The 20,475-nt window shown below is 37.1% G+C and overlaps 1 protein-coding gene across 5 annotated transcripts in view; it reads right to left on the bottom strand.

Moving 5' to 3' along the window:
- The window catches only part of RALGAPB (Ral GTPase activating protein non-catalytic subunit beta), a 106,284-nt gene that overhangs the window by 50,455 nt on the left and 35,354 nt on the right, over positions 1-20,475 (bottom strand). For all 5 annotated transcript variants that reach the window (XM_054467825.2, XM_063659318.1, XM_063659319.1 and 2 more), the window contains exons 6-13: positions 17,744-17,875; positions 11,662-11,840; positions 10,368-10,516; positions 10,022-10,238; positions 6,307-6,508; positions 3,093-3,260; positions 2,517-2,631; positions 1,990-2,137 (exon numbers count right to left, since the gene is read on the bottom strand). In XM_054467825.2, the coding sequence (XP_054323800.1) occupies positions 1,990-2,137; positions 2,517-2,631; positions 3,093-3,260; positions 6,307-6,508; positions 10,022-10,238; positions 10,368-10,516; positions 11,662-11,840; positions 17,744-17,875 (1,310 nt within the window). The remainder of the gene's footprint in view (positions 1-1,989; positions 2,138-2,516; positions 2,632-3,092; positions 3,261-6,306; positions 6,509-10,021; positions 10,239-10,367; positions 10,517-11,661; positions 11,841-17,743; positions 17,876-20,475) is intronic.

Raw genomic sequence — 20,475 nt, 5'->3', positions numbered from 1 at the left:
GTCTGGGGCTTGTTGACATCTGCATACCCTGAAGTAAGCTTCATTTATTTATTATCAAGGAAACCATTGTCCTGGAAAGGCTAGGACAGAAATGAGATGGTGAGCCTAACACACTGCTTCTCATCCCAGTGGGAGGTACTCTTGCCTACTATGGATAAAGAGAAGACAAAAAGAGCTTTGCCACTTTATGGCAAGAGTAACAACTGACTCTTTCTTGGAAAGTACATAGGGAGTGCCTCAGAGCAAGGGTATAACAAAACCAAATACTGCTTCAATCGTAGAAATTATATGATTTCAAGCAAAATTATGTTATTTAAATAACCTAACACATTGTAACTTGGAGGTTCTCACATATCAAAACATCCCTCTCCACATAAACCACCCTCTGTGTTCAGAATGTATCTGAGACAGTATCAATGCCACTGGTAGATTGGTTCCAAACCTTGGTCAGACTGACCACATTAACTTCAGAAGGTCTCTAAAAGCCCAGCCTGAACAAGAATATAGCTATACATCATAACTGAGAACGTAAAGAGCAAAAAACTCCATTTGTGAGTCTAGAAAATCGTGTCCACAATTAATGGCTTTTGAGACTAACGAAACCCCAAAAAACTTTTTGCCCAGCTACAGACAACTCCAGTCACCTACTAATTAGGTGTCTCTGGATAAATATGGTTCTTGGCCGTTGTGACCCATCTCTTCAGGATCTATCTCTCAGTTTTAGAGGCCTTTTAGAAACAATTTCAAGGATTGTGTTCCTGTTGGAAGGACATACACCCCACCTCCTCTGGGGGCATAAAGGCTTAAAGGGAATGTCTGATCCCACTTTTGAACAGATAAAAATCTAAGATGCTAGGAAGAAGCTGAATTCTAGTCTTGCTAATGAAGAGAAGAAAGAAAGCCTCTAACCACTGCCAAGGTCAAGTCATCCTCAGAGATCAATTGCTCCATAAGCGGGGAGTTCTAACTGCCACCCAGGTTTGTGGGCTGGGATGGTATTTGCATTCACATGGTTCAGTGGGGACGCCTGTTAGGTGGCTGAGGAAAGCCCTACTTTCCTAAGAGCTTCCACTGTCAAGGGTGGTGATCTCAATACCCAGGACTGCACTTCAGTGGCACTGAGACACAGAAGCAACAACTGAAAACCCTTTGCTTTCAAATGTAAAACATTGCTGTTTACCCAATTTGAACATCAGATTAGAGGAAGAAAAGAGCTCCTCTGTTCATCAGGATCTCTCTGAAGATTTTCAGGGAGATAAGACTGTCCCTTAGTGCTAACACTAGGTTTGTCAATCACCAAATACCTTATGATATATGAAAAACATGTAAAAAGGGGGTAGTTTAAGCATTTAAACAAACAAGATAATTTCAGGTTTTGTGCTGTGAAAAAAATGATGAAATAAGATCATCTTTAGCAAGTATTGTTAGGGAAGCTCTCTCTTAAGATGATGAAGAAAAGCTAAACAAAAATCTAGGGAAAGAACATCCCAGCAGGAGGGATATTAAGTAAGGTTCTGAAGAAATCATTAGCTGATGTGTTTGAGAAAAAAAGGACTAGGAGGAAAGTGCAGACTGATGAGACCTGTAAGTAATGGGCAGGAGTAAGAGGAAGAGGCAGGAAGAAGAGGAAGAGGCAGGAGGAAGAGGACAAGGCAGGAGGAAGAGAGGCAGGAGGAAGGAGAGCAGGAAGAAAGGAGGAAAGAAGAGAGGGATGGGAAGGAGAGGCAAAGAGTGGAGAAAGGAGAGAAGGCAGAAGAGAAAGAAAAGCAAAAGCACAAATAAATGACCAACCAAGACAACTGTAACACTTTACTTCCCTCATCTCACCGCTTTAAATTTTTTTACATTAAAAAACTAACTTGTGCCTCTGATTCAGAATAAGTAGAGCTACATTAGGTTTAGGCTCCCGTCACCGACAGCCACCTCCTCAGCAGGCCTGCAGTCAACAGTACTTTGGTTTCACTTACAAAATAATGTGTGAATACAAACCTAATATCATTTGGGTGTTGTTGGGGTCTGTTTCAGTTTGCAAGGCACCTATTAATATATTCACAAGTCTCAACTTCAGGGACAGAAAAGTTATTGGTTTATCATAAGAAGAGCTGTCATCGTTACTAAACTTTCCTTCCAGGACCACCTATGGAAAAAACAAATAATATTTAACATCAGCTGCTGCAGCTCATGATGCTCATGTGGGAACAGCTAGAGTGAAGGAACAGATCAGTCTAATGAGAAAGGCTTTCAGTCTAATATTAGCCACTGTGCTAAAACTGTCACTAACAATATGTTAATAGATGTCCTTAGCCTATAACTGCTTGAAAACTGGTAGAAAAACTGACAGAACAAAAAAAAAAAAAATCACAAGTCAACTTTGTTAATTCACTTGAAATAACTTGATGAAATAACTTGAGTTGAAAAATAAAAAAAGCTCCTATTCCATTTTTAACATTCGATTTGACTTAATCTAGTACAAAAAACAGAATATAGAATATAAAAAAACTTTACCAAAACATTACCTCAGATTTGACTGTGCCAAAATGATGAGGGAGGGGCAACAAAGAAAGCAGGATATTAATGGAGGATCTTCGCAATTCTGTTGGATTTACATAGCTTTTGAATTTTGAGAGTTCTCTGCCAAAAAATAAAAAGCTATTAGTATTTTTGAACTAAAGCACATTTTTAGCTACTGCCAAATACATATAAATGCCAATTTTTCCAAATCCAAGCATTGTGTATTTGTGTATTGTATATTTCTAAGTTAAACTGTTACTGAATTAAACTAGAAGTTGATTGATTGATTTCTTTATCTAAAACGTAAGGCCTACTCTACAAAGGTAAGACCTCTGTGTTGGAGTTGTTCTTACCCTTCTAGACCAGGCCAAAAATGATTCAACAAGCCCACAGACAAATCAGAACTGAAGGAGTTCAGGGATGAGGTGGGTTTGGACACACTACACTCATTTAATGTCGCCTGAGTTCTCTTGCACTATGAAGACAACTGGACAGGATACATTAGGAAACTGGGGAGGAAGCACGAACAGACCAGGCCAAATCAGACAGTTGATATAAAATAGCAGAGAATGATAGCTTACCTGTCAGGCAAAATGGTTTCAAGAGCTGAAATAAAGTAAGGAACCACAACATCAATCCCTTTCAAGTCACAGCAGAACAAAGGAGGAGAGTTTAGAATAACGCTGGCCAAGACAGGATGGCACACATAATCATTTATCTGCAAACCTTGAATTAAAAGCATGTAAAATCTAGGAAAGCAAGAAAAAAATTTTAAACAAACTGCTGATCAAAAGTTTTCATAATTATTATTTGCTACATAGTTACTGAAAGTCTATTTCCACTCATCACTATTTTTACCCTTTAAAGAAAGGGCATTACTGGAATTTACTAGAATTTTACCCTTTAAAAGTTATTACTGGAATTTTGCCCTTTAAAGGGTATTACTGGAACTAGAACAATTCTGAATCATATACACTAAGACCCAAATCATCTTTCTTAATGAAGAAAAAAAAAAATTCATGTCTATTGTACCTTCTCAAAGCTTAAGCCTTGCAACTCAAAGTTCTAGGGGCCTGCAAATAAGGCAACCAGAACAAAACAAAACAATAGGCTGCAGTACTTTTCAATAAACTGGGGGAATTGCTGAGTTAAATTCCGTAAGAGAAAAATGTTGCAACATTTAGTAATTCCTAGGGAAAAAGGTGTGTTTACATTTTTGTCCCTTCCCCATTATTTTTGGGGGGACAATGAAAGAAAGAAACCTGCATTCGATCATCTGTATTCATCATGCGGGTCACCTGAATAAGATTCCTTTTAGGAATATACCTGAATATACCTTAGTAACTCCACCCCCAACCTCTAATCCACTTACTAAGCATTCAATCTCCCATTATTCAAGAGCAACTACACTGTTATACTCTTCTATTGTGAGGTGCGTTTTTCTTCTCTGCAACTCTTCAGAAACAACTTTATCACCTACTGGTTACTGCTCAACCCATTTCAATCTCTCTCTCTCCCTAGAACTCAACTAAAACCATACTAGCAAATAACCAATGGGCTCTCGATTGCCAAATCCAAGACATGTGACTAAGTCTTAACTCATTCTGCCTTTTGAAAACATTCAACCCTCTGACTACTCCCTTCTCTCCTTGTTCTTCCCTGATTTCTATGATCATTTTCTTTTACAGGTCCTCTTACTCTACCTGCCCCCTAATGATGGTGTTCCTCAGTCTGACAACCTTAGTTCTCAAAGCTCTCTCTTTTACTACCTGATTTTAAACATTTCTTAAGTCACTAAATATAATCAAATCATTCTAACCCACACCTCTCAACTGAACTCCAGATCTATTAGCCAAAAGCTTACTGGATATCTGAATGTCTAATGATTACTATGGTACTTCTGTGCACAATATCTGGCACAAAGTAGGACTTAATAAATATTTGTTGATAAATATCCCATAGGCACTTCAAATTCAATCGATTCAAAACTAAACTAATCACTTGCCGTCTCATGAATCTGTTGTTTTGGTTTGTCCTACTACCACCCATTCAGTCTTATGGCTCAGTCAGAAAGTTCATGGTGATAGCCTTCTCCCCTACTACTAGAGTACCATTTAGGATATCTCCCCAGCCCAGAGTTCCTGAGAAACGTGCCCCACAACAAGGGGGTGAGCTCCAACACCCTTACGTGACCCACCTTCACAACTGTAGCTGACTAGACCAGAGACAGGCAGATTAATTAGATCCTCCTTCCCAGGAGTCTATAATTAAAATTCAGAGATACTAATTGGTCCTGATGGTCACCTAGACCAAGGCCATGAAAACTGGGAACTTTTTTTTTTTTTTTGAGACAGAGTCTCACTGTGTTGCCCAGGCTGGAGTACAGTGGCACTATCTCGGCTCACTGCAACCTCCGCCTCCTGGGTTCAAGCGATTCTTCTGCCTCAGCTTCGCGAGTAGCTGGGACTACAGGTGAATGCCATCATGCCCGGCTAATGAAAACTGGGAACTCAGAAGCACACTACAATATGAGAAAATGATCTGCAGAGAAAGGAGAATGAAGCAGTTCTGGCAGACCAGGAAGACAGAGAAAGAGAGAGGAATAAAGTTGTTTTGGTCCTTGAGTATCTGCTCTTCATGAGGCCATACTGCATTTCCTGACCTTAGAATTTAATAAATATCACTAGCTTCTCACAACTTCTTCTCCTTTTACTTAAGTCAGATTGAGAGGGATTCTGTTGCTTAAACCAAGCGCCGATAGTTAAGATAACCCTGCCTAGTTGCCTGTATATACCATTCTTTTTCATAACTATAAAATTCTGTACTTGGTTCCCTCTGATAAGGTCAGTTTAATTCTATCTCCTGAGAACCTAGCAAGTATGCAGATATCTAAATACTCTGTCGATATTAACCTCACTTCTGCACCTGTGTGAATAATCAGTTAAGGAAGGCAAAACAGTGTCAAGAAGAACGGGAGGCCATTATGAGTTAATTTAGGAGAAAAGTGACAAAGTCTAAAGTATAATGGTGGGGATAGAGTGAAAAGAGAGATCAGAAAGAGGGTTAAGTAGCAGAAAGGCAAGAGTTGGTTGATCAACCAAAGATACAGAAGAGGATTCTAAAATGACTCTTCGTTTCTGGCCTGAGCAACTGAATGGATAGCAGAGGCATTAACAAAGATGGCTGAAGCCATAGATTTGGAGCAGATGACCCTAACCAACTTCCTAACATAGGCTAAATACTACTCATCTTTTGTAAGTCCAGCATAATCATTTAATCCCGCATAACTCTTTCCCGAATCCCCTACAGTAAATAAATGTGCACTGCTTCTTCCCCTGAATGCCCACAGCACATTATCTGTGCCTCTCCCATCAATATCCTATTCCTGCTGGATCATTGTTACGTGTGTACATGGCTTTGTTTGTAGCTTTGCCCAGAAAATAAGCTCCTTGGAGGCAGGATTTACAGCTGACTTATTTCTGGACTGCCTACATGTGAATACTGTGCTAAAAATTTGTTAACAAATTATTGTGGTCCTTCGAAATCTCTCCATATTAAAAAGATTCAAATAAGATGACATAAATAGCACTTCTAAAGCAAAAAGGGTCTTAAGGGTGTTTACCAAATCTGATGAGACAGGTAAAATGAAAGATTTCAGGCAAATGTCGATCACTTACAGACATCTGTAGGTATTTCAGACCAACATTCACTCATCGGTTCAGTCGGCCAAGCAACACTACAATGGCTTCACTATCAAAACTATATAAATGAAAAAACAAACAAAAATTCCAAGACCTGGATAAATAAGCTGGCAGAATCTCTTCTCCAGTCTTCTTGCTACAAAAAATCCTACACAGTGTCCCACAAGCCTCAGCTCTTCCTGCTTCATAGTTATCAGGAAATTCACTTGCATCAAACATAGGATTGGAAACCATGGTGTCTGTGGACATTTGTGACCCTTTCCGTCGAAACTCCATGCTAGCTTGTGTTGTAATGGCTGGGGAGAGAAAAGGAGGGTTTTATTATGTTTGCAATATGCCACGTAGGCTCATGGGACCCTGGACACAAAGATCAAATATTGGTGTCATTAAATAGCTACTTGAATCCAATAAGTGCTTTTGTTTAGCAACTATGTCTTAATATTTTTAAAAAGGGCTCTCTGAAATCTTCTTTGAAAATAGGTTACAATTAATTTACAGTGGCATTGTCAGTTTAACAGATTGTACAAGAAGCATTTTTCAACTGAATTTTTGATCAGCAGAGTACATTTGTATATATCTGTATTCACATACAGATATATAATACAGAATTTGGCTTTTCTATTATTTCTTTTCTGTTTTTTCTTCCCCCTACAGAATGATGCTTAAACGTTGAGAAAAATAGCTACTGCAATTTACACATTACCCTAGATGGACATCCTAATTAAATGGGCAACCCTATGCCAGTCTGTATACTTTAGGGAGAGGGCAAAGTAAGGATGAGAAGTGGGCAGGGAGAAAAAGAGAGCATTCCCACCACCCACCCGACTCCAAAACACACACCAAAGAATCGCTCAACCAAGCAAAATGAGAATGAATTTTAACAACCACAGACAGCAGCTAACTTGAGGCTGATAAATCAGAAAATTGGATTGATAAAAAAGATTATCATGGTCATTCGTTACCACTGAAACAGAAGCCCTTTGAAAGTTGCTTTTATTTTTAACAAAAGATTTCACAGTGTATTGAAAATCACTCTGAAATCTTTTATTACTCTACATGAAATGCTTAAATTATTTTATAATAGATTTAATAGAATACAGAGTCAAGCATAAATCTTTATGCAACTTCCCATGAGCCATTTTTAGTCCTAAATAAGCTATCCAGCAATAATACATTTGAAAAACACTACATGCAGAATGCATACAAATCAAACACTAAATCTGTATAAAAATAAGCTTAAAGCTTTAAAAAAAAAAAAAAAAAAAAAAAAAAAGCCAAAACACAGTTAGTGCAAAGTCCTGGAATTCATGACATGATCAGACTAGTATACAGAAATAATGGGACTGATTCAGGCAGATTAATTTGCTTTTGCCAACAATCTTCCCCATTCAAAACACAGAAAAGTATTTTTCTTCCCAAGTGCAAAAACTACAAGAGACAATGACAATCAAATTTTTAATGGAATCATGAAAAAAATAAAAACATGACTGCAATTAAGGAGAAGCTTCTGGTTCCTACTTACAAGATTTATAAGAAAGAAGAATTTGGATAAAAGATGCTGCAAGATAATAGAAATAAATGGAAACAAATCAAAGGACAGTAGTAATTATAAAATACTTTAAAGATGGTGAAATTTTACAATAAATTAAGAAGCTTTTTAGCTTTTTAAAAGTTAAATTAAAAGCTTTACGATACCACAAGCTAGTTCAAAAACATAGGAAATTGTGCATTCAGGTCCAAAATTATGATTTTTGTATCATGCAAAACAATGAACGAAGAAAATTACACAACTACAAAGAACTGAGGTTTTGAAGTGCCCATAACATGCATTAAAATTTTAGTCCATTAACCCTTCCCAGCTCAATGTTACTTTTACAAAGCACAGTGTACTGTCATGTAAATCTAAAGCTAACCAGTTCAAAGAAGCAAACACTTTAAGTTAGAGGTGAACTGCATGGCAGAATTCCTTGATGGCAGCCAGTACTTAAAAGTTAATATACCCAAGCCTCCCACCAGACTTGAGACCTCAAGATTGGCACCTAGCATTCTAAACCCTTTAACTATTTGGACACCTTATATCTCCTGGGTAATGTAACAGCCTTTATCATCTCTGAACACAATGAGGAGAAAAGGAGCTTCTATCCTCTCCCCAGCAAGGAAAAATTTTAAAGTAAGATGTTGTTCACATATGATTTGAAGTCTGGTTTTTATCTTCTGGTGCAAGAGGGTGAGCAAAGCTGTTACAAACTCCCTGGAGAGCAAAAAGATCTATAAGTTCCCTTTAAGCAAGCCCACTAACCAAGCAGTAGGTTGAGCCATTCTAGATTCACAGATTTCAGTGTTAACAGCTCTATACCCAAAAGTTACATTGTAAGAATTACACCTTAACAAAAATAAAAAAGAAAAATAGGACTGATTCATTCTAGAAAATGCAAATTAATAAATATAAACATGGTACAGAAAACTCAAAATATAAGGTACATGAACATAAAGACAAGAATAACCCAACAGTCGTTTTTTAAAAGTTTTCACTTATTGTAAATAAGCACATTGACCTATCCCAGAAGCACTACTTTCAAATTGTGGATAAAATTATAATATGAAAATGGAAGAATATAAAGTGTCTGAATTTGAACAAAATAAAGCAAGCAAAGATATCCCTAAACTCAAGCATGGCATTCTCAAATTATATTCCTAAAAATCTTTATATTCACAACTTTTCTAAATTAAAGATTTGTAAGAATATTCAAAATAATTACATGTATAATGCTCACAGACATAGATCCTAGTTCTGAGATGATAATAATAATAGCTAAGAATTATAATAACAGCTAAGAATTCATTTCTGAGAGAAAGCAGAGACCCTTCTGGTCATTGTATTAGCTTTATCCTTGGAATTAACAGTCTCCCTAGAGATACATAAACTAATGTAATTAGACATCTTTTTGTCTTGATCTATTTCCAACCCCAGTAGAAGAGTGGTTTCTTACCAAACAATCAATACACTCATTAATGCATATATCACAGTACCTGGCCCATAGTAACAGCAGCTCAATAAATGCCAGCCATTGTCATTTTTCAGCTCTCTAAGATATATTATAAATATTCAAAACATTGTGCCCTACCCCACCCATCCATCCTGCACCCTGTGCCATTACTTTCAAATATAATAGTTAAGATGACAAAAAAAACACCAGCTGTTATTTAGACAGTTTCCTTTTTATAATAAAATCTAAATGAAGATATCAGGGTTGAGTTATTAATTCTCCACCAATCAATCTTATTAAGTTAAAAAGCAAATAATATTTTTAAAAGTGTGCCCTTGAAATAAAGTTCTCTAGACTAAAATCTGAGAGGTTAGAGTGTAGTGTGAAGCAAAAATTTTCTGATGTTTACATGTACTAATGAGTGAATGGCTGTCAAAATCGAAGAAAACACTTCTTGTAAAGTAAATTTCCAGTTTGAATTTTTAATTCTTTATATAAATTTTATTATCCTGGCTGACATGAAGGGAACTTCCAGGTCACCTACTGAAAGAAATCTGATTCAACAAAATGTGGCTAACCTTAAGTATGTCTAATAAAACCAGACAAAAGGCCAAACCTCATAGAACATACATAAAAAGAACAGGGAGGAAAACTTCTTAAGTTCTGTTACTTCAGCTGGAAGGGGTTAAGCACAAGACATTGCTTGGTCAGAAACAGAGAGCTTTTTAAGATACATATTAATCTTGCAGGTAGGAAAGACTAAAAAGAAAAAGAAAAAGGAAAAGGAAAATAATGATAACATATTTCTTGAGTAATATTTACCAGTCATGCTGCTGTCTCTGTTTATCCCATTATGAAGTTTACAGTGAACAAATGCTGCATCAAATAACCATGATCCGAAGAGATTCAAGATGCTGTTAACCTTTGGTCTCCGAGGGGCAGGCAGTGGCCGGGGTTCTGAACTAGTCTGATTTGGACTTGACAGAGGAGAGGTGGAGGACGTCTGGTGCTGAACTTTAGAGGCATGAGCAGTACTAACCTATTAGACGAACACAAGAATACACCCATACCAATGAAAAGTCTGAGAAAACAGCAAGACTTTATTAAAAGAATGGCAGATTAAAAAGCCAACCTTATATAGCATAACAATGGTGATGTAAACTCTTACTGTGCTTGTCTTCATGGTGGCCTTATTCACAGTAACAGCCCGGTGCCTCCGGTTATGTGGTGGGGTGGTACTGACAGCAGCACTTTGAGGCATACTTAATCTATTCACGGGTGTTGGGGGAGCACTGTCTGATCGGGGTCTAGAAATACCTTAAAAAAAAAAAAAAGACAAATGAAATTATTCTTCATAGGTCAAAATATATGATCAGAAAATTTTTCCCAGCAACCTAGTGAAGGCTTGGGACACATAGACTATAGCAGAGATTGCTAGTTGCCTCTCAGTATCTACTCACTATTTTTTCCTGAGTAACAGAACACAAACTTTAGCTGGACATGGCTACCCAGAAAAAAAAGACTCAATTTTCAAGCTCCCTTTGCACCTAGATGTGGCCATATTTTGACCATAAAGAAGTTGGTGACTGTTGGGTAGGTCTTCTAAGAGATCTTCTTAAAGGACCAATTATATGCAGACTCTCCTTCCTTCCTAATTCCTGGACAGGATGTTTGGAACTCACTCAACCATCATGGCCCATGTGGCACTGTGCAAAGAATGGAGAGCCACCAGATGGAAGGGCCTTGGATCCCTGCTGGTGATGGAAACATTATACCGGCCTGGTACTGCCTAGCCCTAGATTTAACATATGTGAAAATAAGCTTTCTTGTTTATAATAGGATTTTTGGTTGTTACGTGGCAGCCAAACTTAATCAGAGCTAACATATTAACTGTACATTAATAAGTATACATAAATATTTTAGGAAATATTACAAATCACTGCCTTTCAACAGGTTAAAAAATTGACTTTTCATATATCTAAAATGTGAAAAACAGCTTAAAAGAATGGCTCGCTAAAGGGATAATTTGCTTTTTAATGATATACATGAGAATGGTCTGAAATGTATTTTCATCTGTATTTTCTTGGATAGCTAGTATGCATGAATACTCTTTTCTTTTGCAATCATTTACTCTTATCCTTTGTCTATTTATCTACTAGGCCTAATTCTTGTTCTTAGCACCTTGTTTGATGTATTAGGTGGGTGCAAAAGTAACTGCAGTTTTGGCTGCTTTACTTTTAATGGCAAAAACCGCAATTACTTTTGCACCAACCTAAATATTTACATAGAAACGACAACCCTCTGGCTATTTTATTTGTTGCAAATAATTTTTCCTCGCTTGTTATTTGTCATCAAATCTGTTCATCTTTTCCTTTGGATGTTTTCTAATAACTCCTAGGGTTAGCCTCTAGAGTTACCTAAATGAAGCTCTTCATACATCTAGCAACATACACAAAATTCACCTAAGAACGCATCCACCAGACAGCTGATTCCACGCATGGCACGAAAAAATATTTGAGGCAGATGTTTAAGGCAGGGATACTGATTCAATTCTTGCGGCATTCCGCTCACATTCAAGAACTGTTCCTGAAATTTGGGAGTAGAGCTTATAATAGCTGGGTTACTCAAATCCACAGGATTACTATTAAAAGAGAGGAAAGAATTAATCACAAATTTAGAAATTTCTATAGCAATAAAATACATGTAATCTAATTTAAGAATAGGACTGTGCCTATTTCTCTGATTCAGAAAAGAGACTGATTTGTATTTAATGGGCTAGTGATTCAAATATCAACACTTCTTTACAGAAGATCTGCAGTGTGGTTACATGAACGTTGCCTATTCAGAGCATGAGAATCAAAGTAAGACTAGAAAAAGCTTTAATTTTTTAAGAGTATACATAGATGCTTTTTCTAATATGTTAAGAATTAAGCAATAGAAGATGGACATGGTAGCACGTGCCTATGGTCCCAACTACTTGGAAGGCTGAGGCAGATCACTTGAGCCGAAGAGTTCAAGGCTGAGGCTGCAGTGAGCTATGATCATGCCAATGCACTCCAACCTGAGCAACAGAGCAACATGCCATCTCAGGAAAAAAACAAAAAAGAAAAAAAGAAAAAAAAAAAGCAATGGAATGGGTAAAGCTATAAATATGTCAACAAAAGCTCCAAGGAGAAAATTTTACTTTAATATTAACATTTTCAATTAAAAAAAAAACTATATTTGAAAATCAGGATTAGTGTTATAGTTTTATGTTGTGTTCATGTGTATGTACTAAAGCCATATATTTCAAAACAGTGTATTTGTGTTTGAATTACATTTTATGCACAGTTTGAAATATTTCCATTAAAAAACAGATTCTGATTTTTCACTCAAATGGTCTGCTTAGCATTCCATTAAAAAGCCTCTCCAATTCAAAGTAATACTGATAAAGCCGGTAAACAGAATTTCCACTCGCTACAAGGCAAAAGAACTAGGCTGAGAAATAGGAATCAGTGATCTATACATGCTCTGCCTTTCAAAACCTCTTTTTCCACCCACCAAAAGACTTAATTTCAAGTAACTGTAATTGGGGAAAGGAGAATTTGTGTGCATGTAAGAAAAATGGGCTTCCAGTGGTAGCACACTGTTTCCATAGAACTGGACTAGTCCACCAAGTAAGACAGAGGAAGGGAGATTCGTCTCCAGCAGCAGTGCCTGCTGGGGGCTGTAGTTCAACTATTCAGAAATTAGAAGAACAAGGAGTAAAGCTGAAATTGAACTACACCTAAGTCCCGCAGAGCTTGGCTAAATTCATGTCTATTGCAAATCAAAAACTGGAGAGAGAAAGATTCATACCAGCTTCTCCAGAGGTAAACCAGGAATGATTTTATTGGCTCCCAAATATTTAGAGAACAGATTCAAGAAAGTAAGTAAAACCTGAAATAAGAATGGGTAACAAAGGATACGAAAAACTAAAAGAAACTGCATTCCTGCAGTTCCCAATGCCCCGTGTACCTGACACATTTGGGGAACCTGTTAAAAAATCCAGATTCCACCTAAATTTACTGAAACAATCTCCAGATGGGGCCTAAAGGGCAGGTGGGCATACACAAGTCCAAAGACAAGCATTTGAGAACAGTATGGAAACAAAAATGAAAAATATTTTTTTGTTTTCCTGGAAAAAGATAAATCACTAACATACAAGACAAAATGTTGATGCCTATCTCCCCATCATATTCAACCTTCATCCTAGGAAATCTGCCAACAATAACAAATAATCACAATCGTAAAAAATCCTCATGACCTGCCTTCTACCCACTCACAGCTCATTTAAGAAAGGAGGTAAAACTGTCCTAAAGGAGGTATCCAGATGTCTACCAGAGACCTAATTAACGAACATAATTTGATCCAATTTTCCCTTTGGAGAAACTAAGCAAAGGGAAAGCCCCCGTGAACTGAAAGGACAAAAACTGAAGTCAAACTGTATCACAGCTATTTACACCACTGGGCAGTTATCAAGAGACTGCATGTCCCCCTCTCAAAGGCAGGAGGAAACAGGGACTCAGGAGGAAGCCTGCTGAAGAAAGAGAACAATGTGCATGCACAAGAGAATCAAAAAAACAAAGAGAAACAAATGACAGAGTGGCTTGTCCCGAGGCTGCCTTCATCCCTCCCCAACATGAGAAAGGGTTGTTCGCTGCTTCATGGAGCCTAGTAAGACTGCTCTATCTTCACATAATCTCTTTTTCTCACTTGCATTTGCTTAAGTCGGCTCCTCTTTTTGCCATCCAGAATAACTCTGACTAAAGTACCACAGTCAGCTCAAGAAGAAAGACTATCTAAGAACTACCTCTAAAAGACTCAAGGACTAGAGTTTTACTGTTCATTTATTTCAAACTCTTAAGGAACATAAAACTTTGACACAACAGACCATAAAAAAGGATAGAAAGTTTTCCTATCCAATTCATCAAAAGATAGAACTACAGACAATTCAGAAAAACATTAAAAGAAAAGCATTCCATAACCAAGCAAAACTTTTCTTTCAGGAATGACAGATGGTTCAACATTGGGAAATTAATTAATATTTCACATCAACAGATGAAAGAAGAAAAACCACTTAATTGCTTAAATGGATCCAAAAATATTATGTGAAACAATTCGGTACTATTCTTTATTTTATTTATATTTTAATTTTAATTTTTTTTTTTTTTTTTTGAGACAGTCTTGCTCTGTTGCCCAGGCTAGAGTGCAGTGGTATGATCTTGGCTCACTGCAACTCCGCCTCCCGGGTTCAAGCAATTCTTGTGCCTCAGCCTCCTGAGTAGCTAGGATTACAGGTGCACCACTATACTCAGCTAATTTGTTTTTCGCTTTTTTTTTTTTTTTTTTTTGAGATGGAGTCTCGCTCTGTCGCCCAGGCTGGAGTGCAACCTCTGCTTCCCAGTTCAAGCGATTCTCCTGCCTCAGCCTCCCAAGTAGCTGGGATTACAGGCATGTGCCACCACACCCGGCTAATTTTTCTATTTTTAGTAGAGACAGGGTTTCACCATGTTGGCCAGGCTGGTCTTGAACTCCTGACTTCAAGGGATCCGCCTGTCTCAGCCTCCCAAAGTGTTGGGATTACAGGCGTGAGCCACCACGCCCAGCCTGTTTTTTGTATTTTTAGTAGAGACGGGGTTTCAACATGTTGCCCAGGCTGGCCTCGAACTCCTAAGCTCGGGTGATCTACCTGCATCGGCCTCCAAAAGTGCTATTATAGGTGTGAGCCACCGTGCCCGGCCTATATTTTTAAAAATTTTTAATTGCTGGCCGGGCGTGGTGGCTCAAGCCTGTAATCCTAGCACTTTGAGAGGCCGAGGCAGGCAGATCATGAGGTCAGGAGACATCCTGGCTAACATGGTGAAACCCCGTCGCTACTAAAAAATACAAAAAATTAGCCAGGCGTGGTGGCGGGCACCTATAGTCCCAGCTACTCAGGAGTCTGAGGCAGCAGAATGGCGTGAACCCGGGAGGCAGAACTTGCTGTGAGCAGAGATTGCGCCACTGCACTCCAGCCTGGGTGACAGAGCGAGACTCCGTCTCAAAAAAAAAATTAAAAAAATTAATAAAATTTTTAACTGCTTAGGAAACCAGGAGCATAAAAAAGAACATCTAATATCAACAACCAACATCCTACTCAAAATTCCATATATTAGAGGCATTCCGATGAAAATCAGACCAAAAAAGGTGCCAAAACAGTATCACTTTAATTCAACAGTGTTCTACTTCTGATGGATGCAGTAAAATAATATACAGAAATAATTGTAATAATAGCAACTTTCAAGCACCTACCATGTACTAGGCATCATACCGTTTTACATGCTTTTTCTTCTTTAATACTTATAATGAGATGGTACTATCATTATTCCCATTATGTAGATTAAAAGGAAACTAAGGCACAGAGAGAATAAATTGCTCACGTTCACAAAGAAAAAATTAGCAGAATTTAACTCAGGTCCAAGTCTTACTGCATCCAAAGTACTTTTAATTAGTCACCAAAACAAGTATGAATTATTAGAAAAGAGACACTTCTTATTTGCAGATATGTGTCCATATCTCAGAAGAATCAGTGAAATATTCAGAGCTCTTTTAAATGCTATATATAATATGCAAAATAACATGCAGTAAAAAATGTTCTTTACAGCAGTAATAACGATCTAGAAGACAGAATAGCAGAAAAGACTTAGCTTTTCAAAACATCAGCAACAAATACTAAAAAAAGAAAAAGGCATGCTCTTAGAAAGGCAGACTCAGTATCAGATATCAGTGTTTCCTAAATATAAATACAAGCTTAATACAATTCTCATCTTTGGCAGAGTCTGGCTAGCTGTTCACCACTTTCTCTTTTCTTCTCTGTTCTCTTGCAATTAAGTGTGGTGTGTGTCTGAGTTGTGGCTAATGGAATATGAGTAACTGATTTATATTACTTCAAGGCCTGACACATAAAACCCTCCCACAAAATTTTCCTTGCTCTCTGTTCCCCATCTGCTAGCCAGATACGAGACTCCTGCTTATAACATTGAGGCCCTAATGGAGTCATCTGTTGAAGATGAAAGAGCCTCTGCCAGCTGGGTCTCTGAACGACTATGTGAGCAGAGCCAGTCCTGACTCCAGACTTTATAAAAGATTTTCAGGTTCATTTGCTAAAGCAGAACATATTCCTTACCCTAATTAATACACAATCCAAACCCCAGAAGATTTCGTTGAGGTTTTTCCTTCTGTTTGCTTATGTTTTGTAACTTGAAAAATTGGTTCTAAAATTGATCTGAAATGTTAAACAGGCAAGAAGAGATAAATATTCTAAGAGAAGGAAAAAGAGAAAAAGACATTAGACCTACTAAATATCAGTAAATATTATAAAGTTAAAATAAGAATGTGAATCTGATATAAAAACAAATGAAGAAATTAATGCAGTAATATGTGAACTAAAGACAAATTCCAGGCTGGGCGCGGTGGCTCGATGCCTGTAATCCTAGCACTTTGGGAGGCTGAAGTGGGTGGATTGCTCAAGTCCAGGAGTTTGAGACCGCCTGGGCAACGTAGGAAGACCCCATCTCTGCAAATGATGTGTGTGCGTGTGTCTGTGTGTGTGTGTGTGTATGTGCATGTGTGTGTTTATATATATATAAAGGCAGATCCTGAGGTATATAAAAGAACTTACTATTACAAAGGGAACAACATTGGAAGAAATCATAGATGACTATCTGATCGAAGAACACAAAGGAAATAGAAAATGATCACAGAAAGACATTTAAAAACTAACATCACTGACAGCTGAAAAACACAAACTATAACTACAAAATGGGAAGAAATGATAAAAAAAATGATTAACATACCTAACTTATAAAAAGGTCATAAAGAGTAATTCAGAATCACTGATACACAAAATAGAAAAATTAGGTTAGTCAAACCAGAAAGAGAAGATATGCAAGGAAAAACTTTAAGAATCAGTTTACAACAGAATAAATGTTCCACAGAGCACACAGATGGGGCTGGAAGAGGGACAAGTAAAAAGTGATGAAGCTGAACTGAAGAGAATTACTATATAAAAGACAGGGACAGCAGGAACTAGCAGTATACCCCTCTGTGAAATTTTAGGGTGTATCTCCCATTGAAACTTTAAACAGACTATTGGAGGAGGGCTCTGAGAGGCAGACTGACCAGTCAGTGCTGAGCACAGAGAGGAGCAAGGCAACCTCCAGTCCCCACAGAATGTGACAAAATCCCAAGAGAAAGATCATCAGCCAGGCTGCAGTAACAGGCAAGATAACAAGTGAGGCATCTACTACAGGGAACACGTTCCTAGAGCGTGTAAACCAAGAGCGGCTGAGGACAGCCTAACCCTGCTGGGACGGGGAGAGCAGGAGGCACAGGACAGAAATGTGCTTGTTGTCCAGCTGGGTTCCATTTGATGAATGGTGCTTAGTGTCCACATTCTGAATTCAAACAAGAGACTTACAGCATGGTTCCTGCCCTAAGATACTTACTAGGTAAATGGCACATGAAATAATAAAATAACAATACCTTAACATGTGTAAAAAGCGAAACCATGTCTGTGCAACACACTCATTATCCATTTCTGGAGGGATCAGACTGGCATCTTCATCGGGAACTTTAAATGGAGGAAATGAAGGACCATATGTAAAGCGTAGCAATCTAGAAAATAAATGCACACCACTGAGTCCATTTCTTAACAGATTGAAAAATACACTCAAGCATAGAAAGAAGACAGAGAAAACAGATGAAACACGTGTACCTCACATAAGTGAACAAGACATATGGAAACCCTCATTTATAAAACAGATAAACTGAAAGAGGATTTCTAGTTTTTTTATGTTTGGAATGATGGATATGCTAATTACTCTGATCAATCACTATGCATTTTTTATATATATATCAAAACATCATCATGTACTCCACAAATATGTACAACTATTATGCGTTCATTAAAAAAAAGTTTTACATTGAAAACAAATTGGAGACTTTCAAGATGATTTCTAATGGAAAGAAGCTGGGAAGAAGAGAGTATATGCTGGTGCATATATTTTATATGTAATACACGTGTTATTATCAGCATCTTCTTTACAAGATACACGAGTTTTTGGGTAAAATAAACAAGTATACCAAAAAAAAGAGTATTTTAAATTATTTAAGTATAATTTAAATTTACTTAATTTAAGTAAATTTAAGTAATTTATTTAAGTATAATTTAACTATCTTAAATAATTTAAAATAATTAGTATTAAAATACTGTTACTTCCTGCTGTCCCTGACTTTTATATAGTAATTCTCTTCAGTTCAGCTTCAACACTTTTTACTTGTCCCTCTTCCAGCCCCATCCGTGTGCTCTGTGGGACATTTATTCTGTTGTAAATTGATTCTTAAAGTTTTTCCTTGCATCTCGTCTTTCTGGTTTGACTAGCCTAATTTTTCTACTTGTGTATCAGTGATTCTGAATTACTCTTTATGACCTTTTTATAAGTTAGGTATGTTAATCATTTTTTATCATTTCTTCCCATTTTGTAGTTATAGTTTGTGTTTTTCAGCTGTCAGTGATCTTAGTTTTTAAATATCTTTCTGTGACATTTATATGTTTATAATATGTTTCACATATATACATTACATATTACTTATAAATTATAGCTATTTATATATGTAATTATATAATCATACAATATTTAAATTTTTTAAGATTCATCTCACTGCAAATTTCTGCCATATAACTAAGTTATAATAGTTTTACATGAAGTTTAGAATTTATGACATACCATAAAAATAACTTAACAACTCAATTACTTAATAGTAATATTCTAAATGTATTAAAACTATTCAAAGCCCTTTAACTCAATTATTCTCTATCTAGAGATAATATAATCAGAATACATATAAAGACTATGTATAAAGCATTCATATCACCAATATTTTTAAAATAAAACAATGGGAACAACAGAAGTATCAAAACAGCAGGGGAAGATGGGAGGATTGCTTGAGGTCAGGAGTTCGGGGCTACAATGAGCCATGACTGCGCCACTGCACTCCACCCTGGGCAACAGAGCAAGACCATATCTCAAAAAAAAAGAAAAACAAAAACAAAAACAAAAAAACAATGCTGGCATAGTGGCTCACACCTGCAATCCAATCCCAGCACTCTGGGAGGCCAAGTCTAGCGGATCACTTGAGTCCAGGAGCTTGAGGCCTGCCGGCCTGGGCGATATGCAAAACCCCATCTTTACAAAAAATACAAAAATTAGCTGGGCATGGTGGCATGAACCTGTAGCTCCCAGCTGCCACGGGAGGCTGAGGTGAGAAGATTGCTTGAGCCTGGGGAGGCTGAGGCTGCTATGAGTCCTGATCATACCACTGCACTCCAGTCTGGGCAACAAAGCAAGACCCTGCCTCAAAAAAACAAAAGTAACAACAACAATAACAAGGAAATTATTAAATGAATTATAATTCCAATTATATAATGGAAAACTACAAAACCATTAAAAATATGATCTCAACAGCTATTTGATGAGAAAAAGTTTGTGTAACTAAAGTGACAAGAATCAGACATCAAATGAAAAAAGCAGATAATATTATATAGAATAATTTCAAACGGGCATTTTTAAAAAGGGAACTAAATGGAAAAAATACATTAAAATGTTAACATGGGTTGGCTCTGAGTGACAGGTATCTGTCCCTACATTTTCCAAATTTTCTATTACAAGCATGTACTGTTATTATAATCAAGATAAAAGCATTACTTAAAAACAGATTCTTAATTTTTTTTAAAGCAATCATCCTGCCTCAGCCTCCCAAAGTGCTGGGATTACAGGTGTGAGCCACCGCTCATGGCTAGATTCATAATATTCATGTTCTCTGTGATATACTAGAATTGACAAAATATTCCAAAGCTTCATTTTTTAGTTTAAATAATAATAAAGATCTAAACATTTTATTAACTCAGAAAAAGAGAAGTCTACCTTCTGATACATAACACTACCTATAAAGTTTTTGCTCCTGTCACCCCCTCTCTTTGCCCCCTATCAAACCTGAATGAGATCAAGTCTCTAGATCTAACTACCAGTTTATAGGAAATACAGCGGGGCAGAGGAATATGGTAATTAACAATGTGGACAAATCCAAAATGTGAAACACTCTATAAGACAATCCAGTTTCTTCAACAAAAAAATTGCAAAGAAAAATAAAGCAGAAACCTAGGCCAGGCATGGTGGCTCAGGCCTGTAATACCAGAACTTCGGGAGGCCAAGGCA

Source organism: Pongo pygmaeus, chromosome 21 (genome assembly GCF_028885625.2).
Source record: "Pongo pygmaeus isolate AG05252 chromosome 21, NHGRI_mPonPyg2-v2.0_pri, whole genome shotgun sequence".
Lineage (NCBI taxonomy): Eukaryota > Metazoa > Chordata > Mammalia > Primates > Hominidae > Pongo > Pongo pygmaeus.
The sequence above is the reverse complement of the archived record's forward strand: the minus strand, read 5'-3'. Positions and strand labels throughout refer to the sequence as shown.